Source organism: Capsicum annuum, chromosome 1 (genome assembly GCF_002878395.1).
Source record: "Capsicum annuum cultivar UCD-10X-F1 chromosome 1, UCD10Xv1.1, whole genome shotgun sequence".
NCBI lineage: Eukaryota > Viridiplantae > Streptophyta > Magnoliopsida > Solanales > Solanaceae > Capsicum > Capsicum annuum.
Window position 1 is genome coordinate 29136548 of NC_061111.1, and position 20157 is coordinate 29156704.

At 35.4% G+C, this 20157-nt stretch overlaps 1 protein-coding gene and 1 long non-coding RNA gene across 4 annotated transcripts; both read right to left on the reverse strand.

The window, feature by feature from the left end:
• Positions 1 to 8078: 8078 nt before the first annotated feature.
• Positions 8079 to 11265, reverse strand: LOC107871395. 3 transcript variants are annotated; one of them, XR_001674716.2, is made up of 4 exons: positions 10981 to 11241; positions 10571 to 10652; positions 9687 to 9869; positions 8079 to 8140 (listed from the first exon to the last, which is right to left on the reverse strand). It is a non-coding gene; the product is annotated as an uncharacterized LOC107871395 (long non-coding RNA). The 3 variants fall into 3 exon arrangements; XR_007053093.1 differs by having other exon boundaries at positions 10571 to 11265; XR_007053100.1 differs by having other exon boundaries at positions 9687 to 9850; positions 10571 to 11261.
• Positions 11266 to 17850: 6585 nt separating this feature from the next.
• Positions 17851 to 19900, reverse strand: LOC107871405 (catechol oxidase B, chloroplastic). Its single transcript, XM_016718336.2, has one exon. The coding sequence runs from the start codon at positions 19757 to 19759 to the stop codon at positions 18005 to 18007; it is 1755 nt and encodes a 584-aa protein (XP_016573822.2). The 5' UTR covers positions 19760 to 19900; the 3' UTR covers positions 17851 to 18004.
• Between the last annotated feature and the right edge of the window lie 257 nt (positions 19901 to 20157).

Below are 20157 nucleotides of genomic sequence, written 5' to 3' on the forward strand. Positions count from 1 at the left end.
GTAGACTTTTGGTTCGGGTCTAGAATGCCCCAAATCTGATACCCAGAATACTACACGGTGCTAATGACCCCGAAGGACCACAAGCTAACCCATGACTGATATCTGTACCTGTATACTTTATAAAATACTTTATAATGCAGAAACATGAACTGAAAGGCCATAAGGTTCAATCCTGAACATGATCTGAATGATATAACATCTATGTGGGGTAATAGAATACCCAAAACAAAACTGAACATACTAAAGTCTGAAACATGGTAGTCTAGAAAGCCTCTAACTGACTGAACTATCTGAGTAAGGAGTTGATGGGACATACCCCAATTAACTCCAACTAATAAACTGATTAATGAGATAATAGGAAAATAATTATGTCCTCGAAAGATGAGGACTCACTTCTGACTCTACCTGCAGATTTTTGGAATCTACTGTTGCTCTGGAGCTCGTGTCTCTGAACCTATGGTAAAGATACATAGCGTAAATGCGTCAGTACTTTGAATATACTGGTATGCATGTGAGGTAGGTTAAATAAATTGGGTTCATATGCATGAACACTAATAATAACTGACTAACTATCATGAGCGTGAGAATGCATGCATGAGACATAACAACTGACACTAATACTGTGATAACATGATTACTGAATCTGAATATAAATGATAACATGAGTGACTGTATCTGAAAGTCCTGAATTTGATGGATCCATCTGAGTTTTGTACTGTATCTGAGTTGACTGTATCTGACATTCCTGAAATCTGAAGAACTATCTGAGTTCTATTACTGAGACTGAATGACTGTATCTGATAGTCCTGAATTCTATAACTAAAACTGTGGGAAGTAGTTATCTAACCGACATTCCCCTAATACGCCATTATAGCTGAGTTGAAGTCCAATCTGTAACCCTAATTGAAAAGGTGTCAATACCGCGCCACTGGTAAGGATAAGCTGTGGGCGACCCTCATCTGATAGTGTCCCTTATACGAGAACAGTGGGGCCCTTATCTGACAGTGCTTATCCACCTCATCAACACTCATCGGATAGTGTTGATGTCTCAACCTGTTTTGGCTACATAGTTCTGGAATGCAAGGATGACTTCTAAGAATCACACCCTCATCTGATAGTATGTGTTCCCATTCTTGGGTTCACTTGGTGCTAATTCCTACTCCCATCTGAATAGACTATGAACATAATTTACTGAACTGAACATGGGCTGAGTTACTGAATTCCGTTGACTGACGAAATACTACTGATATCTAACAACTGACTGAGTTCATGAGATGATGGAGATTTCCTAAGTCATAAGACTGCCTGAAGTTTAAGGATCATAGCTTGACTGAGAGTATCGTGAAAACATGACATAGCTCTAAGCATAATTTAATTGAACATATAACTAACATTATAATCCATAATACATTTATAGAAGCATTTCATCAAAACGTGTGATAGGCATAACTTGTACATACATGGGAATTTCATGGTATCACGCTAGTTAGGCACTTTTCCTTCATCTAGGCATTTAATCAAACATATTGTAGGCATGGTACATGTAAACATCATTGTACAATAATTAAACATCATGGTTCAATTCTAATTTCATCATTCAAGGGTTTAGTCATAGGTTTGCATGAATCTATATCTGTAATAATTTAACCCACATAGAATTTATCACCCAACACGGAGTAGAATTCAATTTCTCATTATCCACATGAACAAGAGCAGCCCAATCATGAAATTCGTAAGAAAATCCATAAACTTGAATTTATAAAAGGGATTCTTAGGCTTCATGGAGGAAAGGAGTCCATGAATGAACACTATGCATACCTTAGTTCGTGATTTCGTGAAGATTGACGGTGAAACTTTCTTGAAATTAGATCTTTTATGAAAACCCTAGCTTGTTCTTGTGAGAAACTAGTATATTTTGGGTGAAAATGGCTGAATCACGTGTTAAAGGGCTTAAATAGGGGTGCAAAGTTGACCCTTTCACCCTGGACGCGTTATTTAATTTCAGTAAAAATTTCTCGAATTGGACCCTTGGCGCGACGCGATGCTATCGCACTGTGTCACTGGATTTTAACAATTGGGAAATTGAGGAATGGCGCGATACGGGGCCATCGCGTTGCCACTTCCTTTGTGACCCGGAACTTTGGCACGATGCGGGGGAAATCGCGTGGAGACGCTGAAAAATGGATAATTCTGAATTTGGGCTCCGGCACGACGCGCCATAATTGTGGAATCCTACTGAAATTTTCCAAATGCCATTTTATCTTGTGGCGCGGTGCGCCACTGACTAATATGGCGCTGGTTTACAACGAAAATTTCAAATAGTCGTAACTTCTGACCTGGTTATCGGATTTGGGCGAATCTTATATCGAGGAAATTTTATTGAATTTCCCATATGAAAAAAGTGAAAATCTTAAAAATTCCTCATGCAATAACTATCATTCAATTTATAAGCTAATACTAGACATTCTTGAGATGAAATTAGCTAGAAAAAAGTACAATGTATTACAATATCTCCTCCTTGAGAACATTCGTCCTCGAATGAGACTAACTGAGAGGGGAGAAAATATAACTGACGTACATACTGAACATGAATAACTGGAACATGATCTCATGACTGATATGACTGACAAGATGAACATATAATACTGAACATACATAGCTGATGCATGTGTAACTGATTCATGAATGCATGACTGAGTGTTCTGAAGAACTAAGTTTCTCACAATAAGAATGCATGTATGATGCATGATTACATAACTGAACTGATACATGAGTGCATGGCTGAATATGCAATGGTACTTGATACCAAGTTTATAATGGGAACATGAGCATGAAATTGCTACCAAGTTTGTGATGAACACTGAACATAAAACTGAGGAAGCTTAAGGAGAACTGTTACCTTGAGCTTGATCTGAGTTGGAGAAGAAGAGGTGAGGATACTTGGTACGCATGTCTATCTCTACTTCCTAAGTAGCTCCCTCGACAGACTGATTTCACCAAAGAACCTTAACTAGAGTGACTTCTTTACTCCTCAATCTACGAGTCTAATAGTCTAAGATTTCGACTGGAATCTCTTCATAAGAGAGAGTGTTCTAAACATCAATGCTATGAATAAGGACTACAACTGATGGCTCACCTAAGCACTTCTTGAGCAAAGAGACAAAGACTAGATGAACTGAGGCTAGATCTAAAGGCAATTCAAGCTCACAGGCTACCTTGCCAAAGCGACTGAGAATTATGAAGGGACTAACATATTGGGGACTGAGCTTTCCCTTCTTGCTGAATCTCTTCACTCTCTTCATGGGAGAGATATTTACATAGACATGATCGCCCATCTCAAACTCAAGATCTTTTCTATGAACATCTGCATAAGACTTCTGTCGTCTCTGAGCAGCCCGGAGTCTTTCTCTAATCAATTGGACTTTTTCTAAGGCGTCAAATACCAAGTCAGGCCTTATAACTGAGGCCTCACTAACTTCGAACCAACCAATTGGAGATCTACATCTCTTACCATAAAGAGCTTCGAATGGAGCCATCTGAATACGGGAATGATAGCTGTTGTTATATGCAAACTAATCAAAGGTAAGTGGTCATCCCAACTTTCCTTGAAATAGATTGCACACACCCTTAGCATCTCTTCTAACGTCTGAATGGTCCTTTCTGCTTGACCATCTTTCTGAGGATAAAAGTTTATACCAAGATGAACTTAGGTACCAAGACCCTTTTGGAATACTTTCCAGAAATGAGAGGTGAACTGGGTACCTCTGTCTGAGATAATAGATAGCGGAACACTGTGAAATCTGACCAACTCCCTGATGTAGATTTTGGCGTAATCTTCGGCTGAATAAGAGGTATAGACTGGAAAGAAATGGCCTGATTTAGTTATTCTGTCTATAATGACCCAGACTGAATCATGTTGATGACGAGTTCGATGCAAACCCGTCATGAAGTCTATGTGCACTTTTTCCCACTTCTAAGTAGGAATAATGAACTCATGTATAGGACCACTAGGCATCTGATGCTCTATCATAACCTACTGATATGTAGAGCACTTAGCCACAAACTCCGCAACATCTCTCTTTATCCCACTCCACCAATAGACTTCCCGCAAGTTGTGGTACATCTTTGTGGCCCCTGGATGAATAGAGTAGCACGCACCATGCGCTTCTGCAGGAATTCGCTGCCTTAAGTCATTACACCTGGAACACAGAGACGACCCTGACAACGAAAAACACTATCTGCCCCTTGGGAGAAAACCTCTATTCTCTTATTCTGGACTGACTCTTTCAACTTGACAAAACTGGGATCTCTATATTACTTTTCTTTCATATCGGAAACTAGAGATGATTCTGAGCTACTCTGAACCCATATATCACCCTCTTCTGCATCGACTAAGTGAACGCCTAGTCTGGCAAGCTGATGGACTTCCTGAGCTAACTTCTTCTTGCTGTCCTCAAAATGAGAAACACTACCTATGGATAGTCTACTGAGAGCGTTGGCCACTACGTTGGCCTTGCCCAGATAATAAAGGACACTCATGTCATAATCTTTCAAGAGCTCTAACCACTTTCTCTAACGAAGATTGAGATCTTTTTGAGAAAAGACATACTGAAGACTTTTATGATCAGTGAACATATCTACATGAACACCGTATAGATAATGCCTTCAAATCTTCAAGACAAAGACTACGGCGGCTAACTCAAGATCATGAGTAGGATAATTCTTCTCATAGGGTTTAAGCTGCCTGGAGGCGTAGGCTATGACCTTACCATGTTGCATGAGAACACAACCTATACCCACTCTGGATGCATCATAATATACTACGAACCCATCTAAACCATCTGGGAGAGCTAAGACTGGAGTTGTGGTGAGCCAAGTCTTCAACTCCTAAAAACTCTTTTTGCAAGGATCTGACCACTGAAACTTGACTTTCTTCTAAGTCAATCTAGACATAGAGGATACAATAGAATAAAATCCCTCAACAAACTGTCTGTAACAGCCAGCCAAACCCAAGAAACTCCTGATATTTGATAGAGAGACAGGGAGAGGTCAGTTTCTTACTACTTCGGTCTTTTGAGGATCTACTCTAATGCCATCACCCAAAACGATATAACCAAGGAATGCTACTGACCTTAGCTAAACTTCACGCTTACTAAATTTGGTGAATATCTGAAGTACTATTTTGAGATGGTCTGCATGATCTCGCTCACTGCGGGAATAGACCAGAATATCATTGATGAAGACTATAACGAACATGTCCAAGTACTGCTTGAACACACGGTTCATCAAGTCCATGATAGCGGTGGGACATTAGTACGACCAAATGACATAACTAAGAATTTGAAGTGACCATACCGAGTATGAAAAGCTATTTTTGGAATGTCACATTCTCTTACTCTGAGCTGATGATAGCCGAATCTGAGGTCTATCTTGGAGAAATAACTGGCACCCTGAAGTTGATCAAACAAGTCATCGATTCTGGGAAGAGGATACTTGTTCTTGACCGTGACCGTATTGAGTTGACGGTAGTCTATACACATCCTAAGAGAACCATTTTTCTTGCGCATGAATAATATTGGAGTGCCCTACGGGGAAATGTTGGGCCTGATGAATCCCTTATCAAAGAGATCCTTCAATTGTTCTTTTAGTTCTCTGAGTTCTACTGGTGCCATTTTGTATGGCGGAATAGATATAGGCTGAGTATCTGGAAGAAGATCAATGACGAAGTCTATTTCCCTTTCGGGAGGAATTTCTGGAAGATTTTTGAGAAAAACATCTGAGTATTCACCTACAACTGGAACTGATTCAAGGTTGGGAGTTTTGGAACTAGTGTCCTTAACTCAACAAGATGATAGACACATCTTTTAGATATCATTTTTTGTGCCCGAAGGTAGGAAATAAGCTGACCTCTGAACGCTGAAGTACTACCCTTCCACTTAAGAATGGGTTCATTTGGAAATTGAAACTGGACTATTCTATTTCTACCGTCGACTGTGGCATAGCAGGAATAAAGCCAATCCATGTCGAGAATGACATCAAAATCAGTCATCTCTTATTTGACTAAGTCTGTTGAAGTGACTTTCTAAAATATCATACTGGGCAGTTCCTGTATACCCATCGGGCTATGATGGTTTTACCCACTGGGGAAGAGCCTGAAAAGGGCTTTGCTAGGATTTTAGGATTGATTCCTAAATTGCCTGCTATATAGGGAGTAACAAAAGACAAAGAAGCTCCTGGATCTAGCAAAGCGTAAACATGCACATGAAAGATCTATAACGTACTAGTAACTACATCATAAGAATTTTTCTAATCTTGTCGGGACTGAAGAGCATAGTGACGATTTGGGCGTTGCCCACTAGTAGCACTGGTGGTGGTACCCTGGTGATTTGGGTGACCGGACTGAGCTGAGGAGCGGTGATGACTCTGATAACCTCACTGAGGGTAGTCTCTGACTCTGTGGCCTGACTTGCCACAACAGAAACAAATATCGCTAGCAGCTCTGCAAGCACCCTTGTGGTTCTTACCATAAGTATGACAAAAAGGATTAGTTTGGGCATTGCTAACACTGCCCTAAGACCAAGATCCTGTGCTCTATCTCTGTTACCCTCCCTGAACTTAGGAACTGGAGCACTGGCTGAAAAAGGGGCTGGAACTGATGACTTAGGACGAAACTGAGAACTGTTTCTTCCTTCTGATTTAGGCTGAGCGTAGTTAAAACTACTTGTCTTTGCTCTCTTATTCTGTTTCTCCCTCAGCTTAATCTTCTGCTCCTCTGCTTAATCTTTTGCTCTTCTATCTGCTAAGCATGAGTCATAATCCTGGCTAAATTCATGTCACTGTTCAACATGACAGATCTACACTCATTTACCATGCTATCATTTACCCCTGAAGCAAACTTACTCATCTTGGCTTTGCTGTCTACAACCACATAAGGGGCATATCTGGCTAATTGAGAAAACTTAAGAGAATACTCTTTCACCGTCATATTGCCCTGCCTGAGATTGATGAATTCTAGCACCTTAGCCTCTCTAAGCTCTTGGGGAAAGAATCTGTCTATGAATGCAGTGACAAACTCCTCCCACTCTATAGGACCTGCATCATCTGACCTCTCTAACTTCCACTGTTTGAACCAAGTATGAGCCACATCCTGCAACTGATATGCAGCTAGCTCAGCACTCTCAACAGTAGTCACCCCCATGATGTCTGTCACCTTCTGAATCTGATCAATAAATTTTTTAGGGTCCTCATCTATCTTAAACCCAAAGAAGGATGGAGGATTCATTCGGGTGAAGTCCCGAATCCTAGCTACTGCTGAATTAGCCACTGGATTGGCCGGAATAACTGCTGGCCGTTCATTTTGAGTGGCAACTGATTGAGCAAGAGTAGTGAAAGCAGCCCTGAACTCCGCATGAGAAACATGATTGCCCAAAGGATCTTCGGGATGAGGGGCTGACTGATTTCCATTTTTTCTTTTAGGAGGCATGTTCTATAGAATAAAGGGGGAAACAGATTAGACTGAGAGATTGACTTAAGATTATGCTCACTGGCACGACAGGAATACCGAAAGAAGGGAAACTGTTCCTAAAACATCTTATAGCCTCTTGCGCATAAATATGGTGCGCAACACACACATGTACAAGACTCTACTAGATGCGGTTTTCAAACTTCCTAGGACTCTATGGAACCTTAGGCTATGATATCAAGTTTGTAACACCCCAAATTTAGTACCCGAAATGTTACATGATGCTTATGACCCAGAAGGACCACAAGCAACTCATAACTGATATCTGTACCTGTATACTGCATAAAATACTTTATAATGCGGAAACATGAACTGAAAGGCCATAAGGTTCAATCCTAAACATGATCTGAATGATATAACATCTGTATGGGGTAATAGAATACCCAAAACAAAACTGAACATACTAAATTCTGAAACAGTATAGTCTAGAAAGCCTCTAACTGACTGAAATGTCTGAGTAAGGAGTTGATGGGACATGTCCCCAACTAACTCCAACTAATAAACTGATTAATGAGATAATAGGGAAATAATCATATCTTCAAAAGATAAGGACTCACTTCTAACTCGGTCTGTGAATATCTGGAATCTATTATTGCTCTGGAGCTCGTGTCTCTGAACCTATGGTATAAGACACCATAGCATAAATGTGTCAGTACTTTGAATGTACTAGTATGCATGTGAGATAGGCTGAATGCATGGGGTTCATATGCATGAACAATAATAATAACTGACTAACTATCATGAGTGTGAGAATACATGCATGGGAAATAACAACTGACACTAATACTTTGATAACATGATTACTGAATATAAATATAACTGATAACATGAGTGACTGTATCTGACAGTCCTGAATCTGATGAAACTATCTGAGTTTCGTACTGTATCTGAGTTGACTGTATCTGACAATCCTGAAATCTAAAGAACTATCTGAGTTCTATTACTGAGACTGAATGACTATATCTGATAGTCCTGAATTCTGTAACTGAAACTGTGGGAAGTAGTTATCTAACCAACATGCCCCTAATACGCCATTATAGCTGAGTTGGGGTCCAATTTATGAGAAGAAAAGCTCTTCAAGCAAGCAAGAGGAAACGAGTTGATAAATCTGCTCCTCCTTCTCCTACTTTCTCTACTCCTGATTTCCTTCTTCGTTCTATGAGAAAAGGCAAAACGATCAAAGCCAAGGTCCCAAAACCCTCCCCCTCTTCAAAACCCTCTCGTAAGTCTAAAACTGCAACTAATTCCAAGTCTTTGTCTTCTTCTAAGTCCACTAGAAAAAAGGCTGCTTCCAAATCAAAGAAATAGGTTAAGGAACCTGTTCCTTCTAATTTCTATGACTCTGAGTCTCTCTCAGATGCTCCCCATGCATCCTCTACTGAAGTTGATCCTAATTTTGATTTCAATTTTGATGTGGAAACGCCTGCTGACAAAGCCTCCCAGCCAGCTCATAATCTCTACTTTCAAAAATAAAAACTAGCTAGATGACGTTTTGTCACTGGTTTTGAGGGCCCTAAACTGAATATCTTAGTTTCAAAATTGAGAGCTCAGAGGTGGTCACACTTGTTTCTTCAAGGTGACCATCAACGTACGTTTGGAAAGGATGAAGTCTATGAGTTTTATACTAATGGAGTTGCCATTGGGGAGATGTTTTCGACCACTGTTCATGGGGTTACTATTAATCTTTATGTTGCTGATCTTGCTTGAATCTTGAGCATTCCTACTGGGGGTTGGGGTTATTATGTCAAGGTAAACTGGCTTCCTCTCGATAATCTCTCCTCTGCTCTTGATATATCCAGAAAGTTCTCTGGAAAGCCTCATCTTGTCACTCATCGTAGGGTCTTAAAGCGTGAGATGTCCCCTTTTTATTAGTTTTATTTTGATGTGGTTCTCAAAATGATCCTTCCTAGACAAGAAAAAGGAACAATTGCAAATTTCCTTGATCTTACTCTGATGGAACTGCTAGATACTGAAACTCAGATAGACCTTCCTCAACTCATGATTAAGCACATGCAGAGGGTCTTACTTTAAGATGCAAATAGTCATGCTTTGCCATATAAATTTTGGCTTGCATCTGTTTTTGAGGATTTTAATGTACTAGTCAAAGTGTGGTCTTTGCAAACCACAAAGGATATGATAGGGTCAGTGAACCATACAATGTTACCTGCTTCCATAAGAAGTGCTGATAACCCAGTGCAGAGGTTAAGGAATGCACTTGCTGCCAAAACTGTTGAGTTGGAGGTTGCTCAAGCTGCACTGTAGGCTGCTCAGGCTGCCCATGAGGATGAAAAAAGGGTTCTTCAAGCTCAAATTGCTTCACTTATAGCCCTTTTGGAAAGAGAAAGATCTAAGATAGGCAAATCAGCATCAATACCCACAAAACGGTAAAAACAGGCAACACAGTAAAAACAGGCAACAGGAATCTTAGAGGTATAGGTCGTGATTTTTTACACCTTTCTTGAGTCGGGTGCTTTCCACGTAAAAATACTGTGTTCAAGTTTTACTTCTGTTAACCACGTTAGCTTACTTGTTCCACAGATAGACAACCAGTAGAGTATAATATTAAAATCAGTAGGACACGCACTCTAACAATATCACTCTTAATACACACGTATGCTAAAGATTCCTTTCAAATCTTTCCAATAGAATTCTCTACAGGTGGTCACCATGGTTCATATCCATGCAAAAGTGAGTTGCACAAGAACGTTTGGTGAGTCTACTATATGATATTTACCAAAGTCTAACCTCCATGGTTGTACGTCTATGTACCGGTAAAAATAGTGAGTACAATATAATATTGATACTAGTAAGACATATTGTCAAACACCTTCGGTGCAACAATTTATACGTGAGGGCAAGTCAGAATATTTTCTCAGAAATATTTTGAACAAATGAACAATGCATCTATCAAATTCAACCCGAAAATGTGAAAATGAAATTAAAATAAGTAAATACACACTTTATTAATAAAGAAATAAAAAATTACAAACAGAAACAAAATGACAATAGCAGTATAACAAGAGGAAAACAAATTAAATGAAAACTTACTTTCTCTCATTCATCTTCTTCTCTGCCATAGATTTCTCGACCTTCAATATTCATGTTTGATCCCTCTATGTTATAGCTAACTCTGAAATTAAATTAAATTAAATTAAATTCTCAAAATTCAATATTAAACTTCAAGTTAAAATTCAAAAATTATTCATAAAACTATAAATTAAGAAGATTACTGCATGCAAAATTTCAAAATAAGAACAACCGGATGAGGGAAAAGGGGAAAAGAATAAAAAAGCAAGAGAGTTGAGATAGGAAGATGGAAAATAATCGGCATCTCAAAGGAAATATGTGTAGCCTCAAAAAGAAGGAAAATAAAGAAATGTGTGTAGCCTCATAAAGAAGAAAAATAAAGGGTTGCATATTGAAAGGAATACAGTGTTAAATAAAATATAGTACAATACATGTTACTTTTTGTACAACTATCAATTGCAGTGTTGGTCCATTGCTTGTTGGCTTATAAAATATAAGAAAATTACTGCATGCAAAATTTCAAAATAAGAACAACTGGCTGAGGGGAAGGGGAAAAGAATGAAAAAGCAATAGAGTTGAGATATGAAGAAGGGAAATAATCGGCATCTCAAAGGAAATACGTGTAGCCTCATAAAGAAGAAAAATAAAGGGTTGCATATTGAAAGGAATACAGTGTTAAACAAAATATAGTACAATACATGTTACTTTTTGTACAACTATCAGTTGCTTGCTTGTTGGCTTATAAAATATGAAATAGTATAAAATATAGCTAGAAAGTGTGTGGGACTTGACACAAGCAAATGATTTTGTCCTTTTTTTGGGGTGCGGGGAGGGGGGATTAGCTTGAGTACTAAGTATTATTCCCTTTCTTCCGTAATAAATAAATTGTTAGATTTTAATATATATATTAAGGAAAAAATATTAAAAATATAAATTTAATATAATTTTTTATTTTTATTCAAAAAAAAAAGTTAACCTTATAATATCTTTTTAAAAGTTAAATGATTATCAAATATAAATTTAAAAAAAAAATTTACTTATTTTAAAATATTAATAAATATCCCAACAATTCACTTATTGCAAAATTAAAGGAGTGTTTTTCTAGGCAGAATACACAAATCTGAAAAGAGAAATGGACTACAGTATTAGGTGCATGTGAATGAACTTTATAGGTTGAAAGGAAAAGACAAAATTAATCTAAAGTGACATTCACTTTCAGACACAAATATTTTTTGCTAAAATTATGTTACAGCTAGTCACGGTTCCACTTGCTAAATTATTTTGTCCAATACAACATAATTTTATAAAGTGAAATTTAGAAGGGATAAAATATATGCATATTTTATCTCTAACTAAAAAATTAGAGAAGTTATTTTTGATATGCTATTTTTTCTAATCAATGTATTAAATTCCCGCATGTGTTCGCAGCCTTGAAAGGGGCATTTGAAGTTAATTAAGTTATAAGAGTATTTAAGTTGAAATTTCATACGTTGGAATATGAAAATGTCGAAATCTCGTGATTGGAAATTTGTTTTTTCTTTTCAATTAAAGAACTCCTAAAACCTATTTTTAAACTCTAACTATCATATTTTAAATTTAAATATTGAATAATTGACCCGATAAGTAAATATTTTATCTATTTTAATTATGTGAAGATGTTTGAACAAATATGAAAAAGTGATCAACTATTGCATTTTTGAATTTTGAAATTGAAAATGATTTGTTGCCTTGTACTTACTTGCATAAGAAAGGTGAAATTGCCATTTGAAAAGGAGAAAAGAAAGGTCGAAAAAGGTGCGTTCCACACTGATCGAATAAATATTCGAATTGACAGCATAATGACTTTTTGTTGGAGCATTATTATAATTCTTAAGTATATATACATATAATTAATTAGTGATTATTAGGTTTATCATATAAATCTTTTTAATAAATTTGATCAACTATGGATAACTTCGAATTTGACTTGTGGAGTAAATTAATCTTTTATAAACTTCCAATGTGAGACATTTATCTTTGTGATATTCCTTCTAATGCTTCTTGATATGCTATTTAAATTCTTATATGTGGGTAAAGGAATTATGTGTCTCTCATAAACATTTTTTATCTTATCTTTAAAAAAACGTGGACTCAAAATTTATGAATGCAAAAGTGTAGGGGCCTATCTGGATATAATTTCAAATACCATTTGACAATCTATTTGGATTCTTAATTAGCACTTTTTCTAATAAACTGACGATTGTATAATTTGTGACGATATCAAAAACTTCAACAATTCTTATATAATCTTATCAAATGAGCAAATCCTAATTCATAAATAAAGTAATAGAATACTCTAAGACGTCACATTAATAAATTGCATATTTTCATGCTCTTTGTATATATAAATGCTTGCAATTGCATGTTACTTATATGAACTTTCAAACATACATAAGTTTTCAAAGATTCACAGGTCAAAAAATCATTAATAGGTTATATGAACTTTCAAACATACATAAGTTTCAAAGATTCACGGGTCAAAAAATCATTAATAGGTATAAGTAGTTATTCATTAATGTAACTCTCCCATAGGGTATAAAGTACAGACAATCTCTTCACGTCGAGCATGTATCCTTCTTTTCATTTATTTTATTTTTTGGTAAAATATAATGTTGAGTCTTTGTTTGCAAATTATAATTTATGGGTCAAGTTTTATATTAAAAAAAGTTAAAATCATTGAACTAAATGCCCTGGCAATTTTCTAATTAAAAAAGAAAAATATTTTTTTTAATTCGAAAAAGGGAAGTTTGTTAGAAAGAATCTAAGGGCAAAATATGTTCTACTTGTTGGACGACTAGTATATATGTGAGTCACTTTCTAAAAAAGGATATATCATCTCTAAATCGTAAAATTTTGAGGGTTATATGAGAAGCATCTCAAATTCATTAATAACATCATCTATTTTTATACAAGAACTTAACTTTAACTAAATCCCAAGAACCCAACCTACTCGGCTCCAAAACCTAATCTAATTAGATCTACAATTTCTATATTTCCCCTAATCTAAATTGATCCTATACCCATTATTATCAAATGTAATACTTATTACAAGTAAAAACTATTGACTACTCTGCCTACCCATAGGACGGTTAGGAACAGCTCAATTATGTGGTGGTAGGTGGAGAAAGCCTCTAGAGAAAATTGGAAGAGTTGGAAGAATAAAAAAGCCATAGGATCTTTTCTTTTTCTGAGTGTGTTCTTAAACTTGGAAAATGACATCCATTTGAGTGAAACCATTTGAAGGAAATTGTCTTGTTAATGAAAATACTTGCCTAACCATTTTGTGCACACACCATATCCTTAGGGCATCTTCGGTATAAAGGAAAATGATTCGGTGAAAATATTTTTTAGAAAAATATATGAGTTTTCTTGTTTATCTTATCGTATTTGGTAATAACTAAGCAAAAATATATATACAATATATGTCAAAATAATTTATATGTACGTAATCTAGGAAGACATTATGGAGTTGTGTTGGAGAGTAAAACGTCGGGCGTTGGTTGGCTAAGGGGTGGCGAAGTAGGGGTTTTGGTGTTGAAGGATTCGGAGGAGACAATGAGCTTAAAATACAATTTATGGAACTTGTTTTCTTTAGTCCCATAAGAAAAATCATTTTCTAATTTCTAAGCTGAAACTTAAAAGAAATTGAAAAACAATTTTTGGAAAATATTTTCTGCCGTGACTATAGACACCAAGAATCTTCACTATTTTCGTTATTGCTTCTTGATTTTTCATCTAGATTTATATATTAGGAAATAAAAAGGATATTGGAAGATTTTTGAATGGAATTGATCCTTATTTTAATGTTCGGCCATTGTTGGATAATTTATTCACAACGTTCATTTTATTTTTTCATATGTTCCATTATTTTTTTTTTAGGACTTTTGAAGGCCTCGAAGTTGCAATAAATTTGATTGAAGTTCCTATAATGGTAGCTAGCTAATTGATGTGTAACCAATTTGAGCAACGTCGCCTCTGGCTCCTTATATCCGAATAATATTTAAAAGGAAAAATGATCAAAATTTATCTCTTTATTTTAGAAAAGTAGCTAAATATATTTTTTATCTTATTTTCCGGTCAAATTTTATGCTCATTATCAGATTTTGGGTCAAATTTACTCAATTATTTTGAAAAATTAACTAAGTATATCCTTCGTCATACTTTAGGTGTACATTAACATTCGATTTTATACTTTGGAATCGAAATTTACTCATTATTATAAAACTTTTTACATGTACCCTTCACTTAAGAAAAGTCCAAAACAAGATTAAATACCCCTATTAAAAATAAAGGGAAAGTTTCAAAAATAACGATAATTTGGCATAACACTCATCTTCTTTAGCCACATTTTATAATATTACCATTTATAGCCATTGTATTCGATCAGGGGCGGAGCCAGCCCTCTGAGTTTGAACGCCCTTCGATGAAAAAATATACCACTTATACATGATTAAAATTATTTGTATGTATTTATAGTAGGTGTTCTTCCGCTAGGTTTTCTTTGAATATTGAATCCCCTCAGTTGAGATTCTGACTCCACCTCTGACTATATTTGATTGATAGTCGTTGTATTCACTTTTACTCAATAGTCTGTATTCATAAAAAAAAACATAAATATACTACCTATTTAGTCACGCCAAAAACACTATCATTTCTTTCTTTTTTTTCGTGTTTTCCCTCTTTTTTTTTTTTTTGTTTTTTATCGTTTCTTTCTTTTCATTTTTTTTTCTTTTCTTCTCTCTTCTCTCTCTAACTTATATTTCTCTTTTTTCTTTTTTTTCGTCTTTGATTTTTTTTTTTTAATTTTCTTTTATGTACTTATTTTCTTTCTCATTTTTTTGTTCTATTTTATATTTTTCTTGTTTTCAAAAATATGACTACTCGGGCACAAGTCATGAATGATAGCGTAAATATCACAACTATTTATCATATTTTTTTTATACAATTCGCACTTATATTTTAAAAAATTATTTTGTATTTGTATTTTACAATTGACTGTACATTGTATTTGTATTTTGTAGTTTTATATTTTTGTATTTATATTTTTATTTGTATTCAATTTTTGTCGATACATTTATATTTTTAACGAATTATTTTGTATTTGTTAAGTTGATCACACATTGTATTTTTATTTTTAATTTCATTCATATGATGTATTTGTATTTGAATTTGTAGTTGACTACATCATTTGTATTTTTAAACAATAGAAAAAAAAATTATTTTTCTCTTTTTATGAACACTTGTATTTACATTTATTGATACAATCTGCCATTTTATATATGCAAATTGAACAATAAAAATAAAAATAATAAATTATACAAATACAACAACAACAACAATAACAACAACAACAACATACCAGTGTATTCCCATCAAGTGAGAAATTCTACAAATACAAATGTTATAAATTATACAAATTGAAATGTTACATTTGTATCAAATGTTAAATGTTTGTACAACTTGAATCATACGCATACAAAATGATATACTTGTTTATATACAAATACAAATGATAAATTTGAAATATAAATATCAATGATATATTTGCATTGGATGACACATTGCATATTTATATCGTTTAGTATCAAGCAAATAGAATTAATCTATATACTTATTTAATTTGTATACAAATACGAATGATAAATTATGCATATTCACAGCGAAATTAGTTAACTACAAATAATAAATTTATTTAAATATATAGCATAATATAAATAAATATAAACTATAAAATACAAACAATAAAAAATATTAAAATAATAAAAAATAAGGAAAAATGACAAAAAAGAGAAAACGAAAAAGAACAAAAAAAGAATCAAAGAAAATATAAAAAAAATGCAAAAAATAAAGAAAAAAGATGAAAAAATAGAAAGAAAACATAAAAATGAGAAAAAAAGAAAAAAAACAGAAAAGAAAAAATGGAAAAACAAATACAAAGAGAAAAAGAAAGAAAGAAGATAGGGAAAGAGAGAAACTAAATGAGAGATACTATAAATTATACTTAATTGGCAAAATAGGCTATGGATTGTAATTAATTGAAATTTAGGATAAATAAAGTAATTAAGAGTATATTGTTAAGCCATGTAGTTATCTCAAAAATAAAACACACTCTAATCTAACCCATATAATCCGACTCAAGCAATAAAAAGGACATTAACAAATATACTCCCTCTGTTTTGTTGGTCAAATTTTTTCAACGAGATTAAGCTAAGCCACTGAATATCTATCAGTGCATATACAATTCATGAAAAATGAATCTGTATGAGTACAAACACAAACAAATATACCCCTCCCTCAGTCTATGGATCCGCATCAATGCAGAGCTCATGATAAATGATACTTGACGGCCAAATGCAACAGATTAAGCCCACTGAATATTTCTCTAGATGATTGTGTTAAGAGCTCTCCCTGTGTGTCAATCGTGACATGTTTTCATTCTTATGTTTTTATCTACAATTTAAATCTACACGATTTTTTCATCATGTCATTTGCTCTGAAAACTTTTCTGATTCTAGTATTGCATACTAAAATTTGAACATAATTGAACATGAACAGATTTTGTAATAGATATCTTCTACGAAGTCATGCTTTTGTGTTATCTCATTCCATTTTATTTTTAATTTGTTCATTTGTAAACAACCTACCAGCGCTGCATGTTGAAAGAGAAGTACATTTGTTTATTGAAAAAATTCGACCAACAGAACTAAGAGAAGGATATATTTATTTGTGTATTTTCTTGTGGGTCAAATCGACGGATTTGATTAGTAAAAAAATGGGTCATTTATGTTGATTTGAGTTTTTTTGTTAGACGACGGGTAGATGAGAAAAGTTTCTTAATAACGAGCGTAAATTTAATCTCAAAATATGACATTGAAGATAAATTTGGCTCAAAATATGACAGATAATATATTTATTCAAGCAGAGAAATGAATACCCTTTTCCCTATTTAAAAAACATGATTATTCTATGGTCACTTGTTCATACAAAACTTAAGACCAAAAGGGCGGGACTCGTACAATATTGAGTGCTAATATTAAAGCAATCAAGCAATAATTTGGTCTCTGATCATTTGAATATATAGTGTTAAAAGTTTGAATTTATGAATTTAGATTTAGATTCTAGAAAAAGCAGTTTCCTGAGTTCTTAACAAGTTAATAAGAAGTTTAAGCCAAAACTACTCAATTTAACATTATATGTTACGTCTTGTTTCACTAACGATTTTTCACATCACCAAAATAAGTTAAGCCCAGAACCAAAAAAGGACAAGCGAAGACATGAACCATTTATTCCAGATAGATATAACATTAACTAGAAAGGGACAGTAGTCAGCAATCCAACTGATAATATTTTAACACAAATAAAAACGAAAGAGCATACTAAAGTTCAATTTTGGCACCATAGTCACCAAACCATGACTTAACAATCCACAAGATTGATCTCCGCACCTTCAATTGAGATACCTTCCCCACCTTTCTTTGGTATCAGAGTCACCGCAATAGTGTCTTCATCTTCCAGACCGATGTCCTCCAGCAGTTCAGTTATCGCCAGCTGAAGTGTAACACTCGTAACATGAGTCGTATTATCTCCATGAACATGTGGTAAGCTAGTGTAGCTCCCCGCGAACTCTGCCTTGTCAAGCTCATCTGCATTCACAGTCTTGTCCACGTTGAGGAACACATCGAACCTTACATACTGGCGATCATCGTACTGGATCTTGTTGAATGTTAACATCTCCTCTTGTTCATTTTTCTCTTGTTGGGTCCTTGAGGAAGCCGGCCTGTTGATGGAAAATGAAATGGCTCTGTCCAGCTTAGCCAGTGGGAAAACCTTGCTGGCGGGCGGAAGTGAAGCTGTGTTCACTTTCCCTGTTGTGGTCTTTCTGATGGGCTTAAAGTTACGCCACGGGGTGGGCATTGGTGCGTAATCATACCCCATCTTCTTAGTGTCCAAACAGTCTCGGACTTTCACTTTGTATGGGTTGCGGTTTTCATCGTAGAAAAAGAACTCCGAGTTCAACCAGTCTTTGTTAGACAGATCCCTTCGTTTCCCTCCAGTTGCTTTCCATTCAGACCACATCCGGTCCACGTTGGCGTGGTGGCAGTAGAAAACTGGATCCAAACCAGCAGAGTAGAAATTACCCATGTTCTCGCCATGTGGCTGTCTAGGATTGTCACCGGTCCAGATATGGACAGGAGTATGAGGAATGTTTTCAATTGTTCCCATTCCTGGACTGGGGTCAGTTCCCAGAGGGTAAGGCGCACCAAAAAACAGCAATGGGCATGGAGCATTAGTTATCATTTGACGATACATTAGAGTTAAGTTATTAGTCATCATCTGGAGTTGAGTTGTTTGGACCTCATCACCGAAATGACCAAGATCGATTATGGTTCCGTTACGATGACTTTGGTTACGTTTTTCATCGTAAAGGGAGGACCCTTCACGATCGAACATGGGAGGCAAACGCATACCTTTTGGATGGTCCCAGTTCCAATAAGGCAAACCAAAAGTTGGATCACCAATTAGAGAACCCAAGATTCTTTCATAGAAGTACAAGTACCATCTATGAAAAGGGAAGAAAAGCCAAGAGAAGTGAACTTGTAACTCTTTGCCACCAACTTTGTAAGCACCGTTACAATAAGCACAATGAATATTGGCTTGTTGCTTGAACCCAAGAGGGTCAAAAGGATCTTTGTCAAGTTCCCTCATGCGACTAGTGGCTAGTTGGTACTTAGCAATATACTCCTCATCCGCAGCATGAGCAGGCGGACGGATACGGAGCTTAGTCATAGAAGGGAACTTGTAATATGGAACACTGTCCATATCTTCAGGCTTAGGAGGGCAACAACTGTATGACACCTCTTCTGTTTCATTTATATGAGCTTTACTACAAGATTTGAGGTCAGGGGGTGGTATAGGAGAAGCAATGGCTAATGGTGCCACATTAGCAGCACCATAGAGCCCTCCTAGACCAAGAAGGACATTTCTCCTGTCAACAGCGTCAAGGTTCTTGTCATGCTCGCCAGAGTTGTTGGCATTGCATGAAACCTTGAAACTTTGACTACGCCTTCCGTGGAGGAAAAGCTGAGAGGGTTTTGCTATGAAAGATGAACTGGTGAAGGAAGAAGAGAGGGTTTTGTTGGTGGATAATGGTAGAGTAGTAGAAGTAGCCATTGTTGGGATGAGTGATTTTGGTCAAGGGTTGCAACATCTATTTATACACAAATAGTAAAGGCATTTGGTATTTGGTACAAGCGTGAAACACATGCTTATTGTAAATCTTAGTATCTTTTAAATTTTCTCAATCTCTATGTGTTATCATTGAAAATGTATATAGAATTCTGTTTTTTGAATAAAATCTATAGAGTCATTTAAAAAAATTATACACTATAATAATTAATAATTTAAAATATTTTTAAAAATAAAAATAATGTTTGATCGACTTTCAAAAGATTTCAATTGGGTCGCACCTCACACGAACGAGGACAGTAATAATGCAGTAGTAGTTAGAAAAGCCAAACATAAAAGCGTGCATAGAAAGAATAAGAAAAGGTTATCGCCTTTCTGAGCCC

What these genes read in the sequence shown, in the direction of transcription:
- LOC107871405 (XM_016718336.2), bottom strand. Translation starts at nt 19,759, where the DNA reads ATGGCTACTTCTACTACTCTACCATTATCCACCAACAAAACCCTCTCT.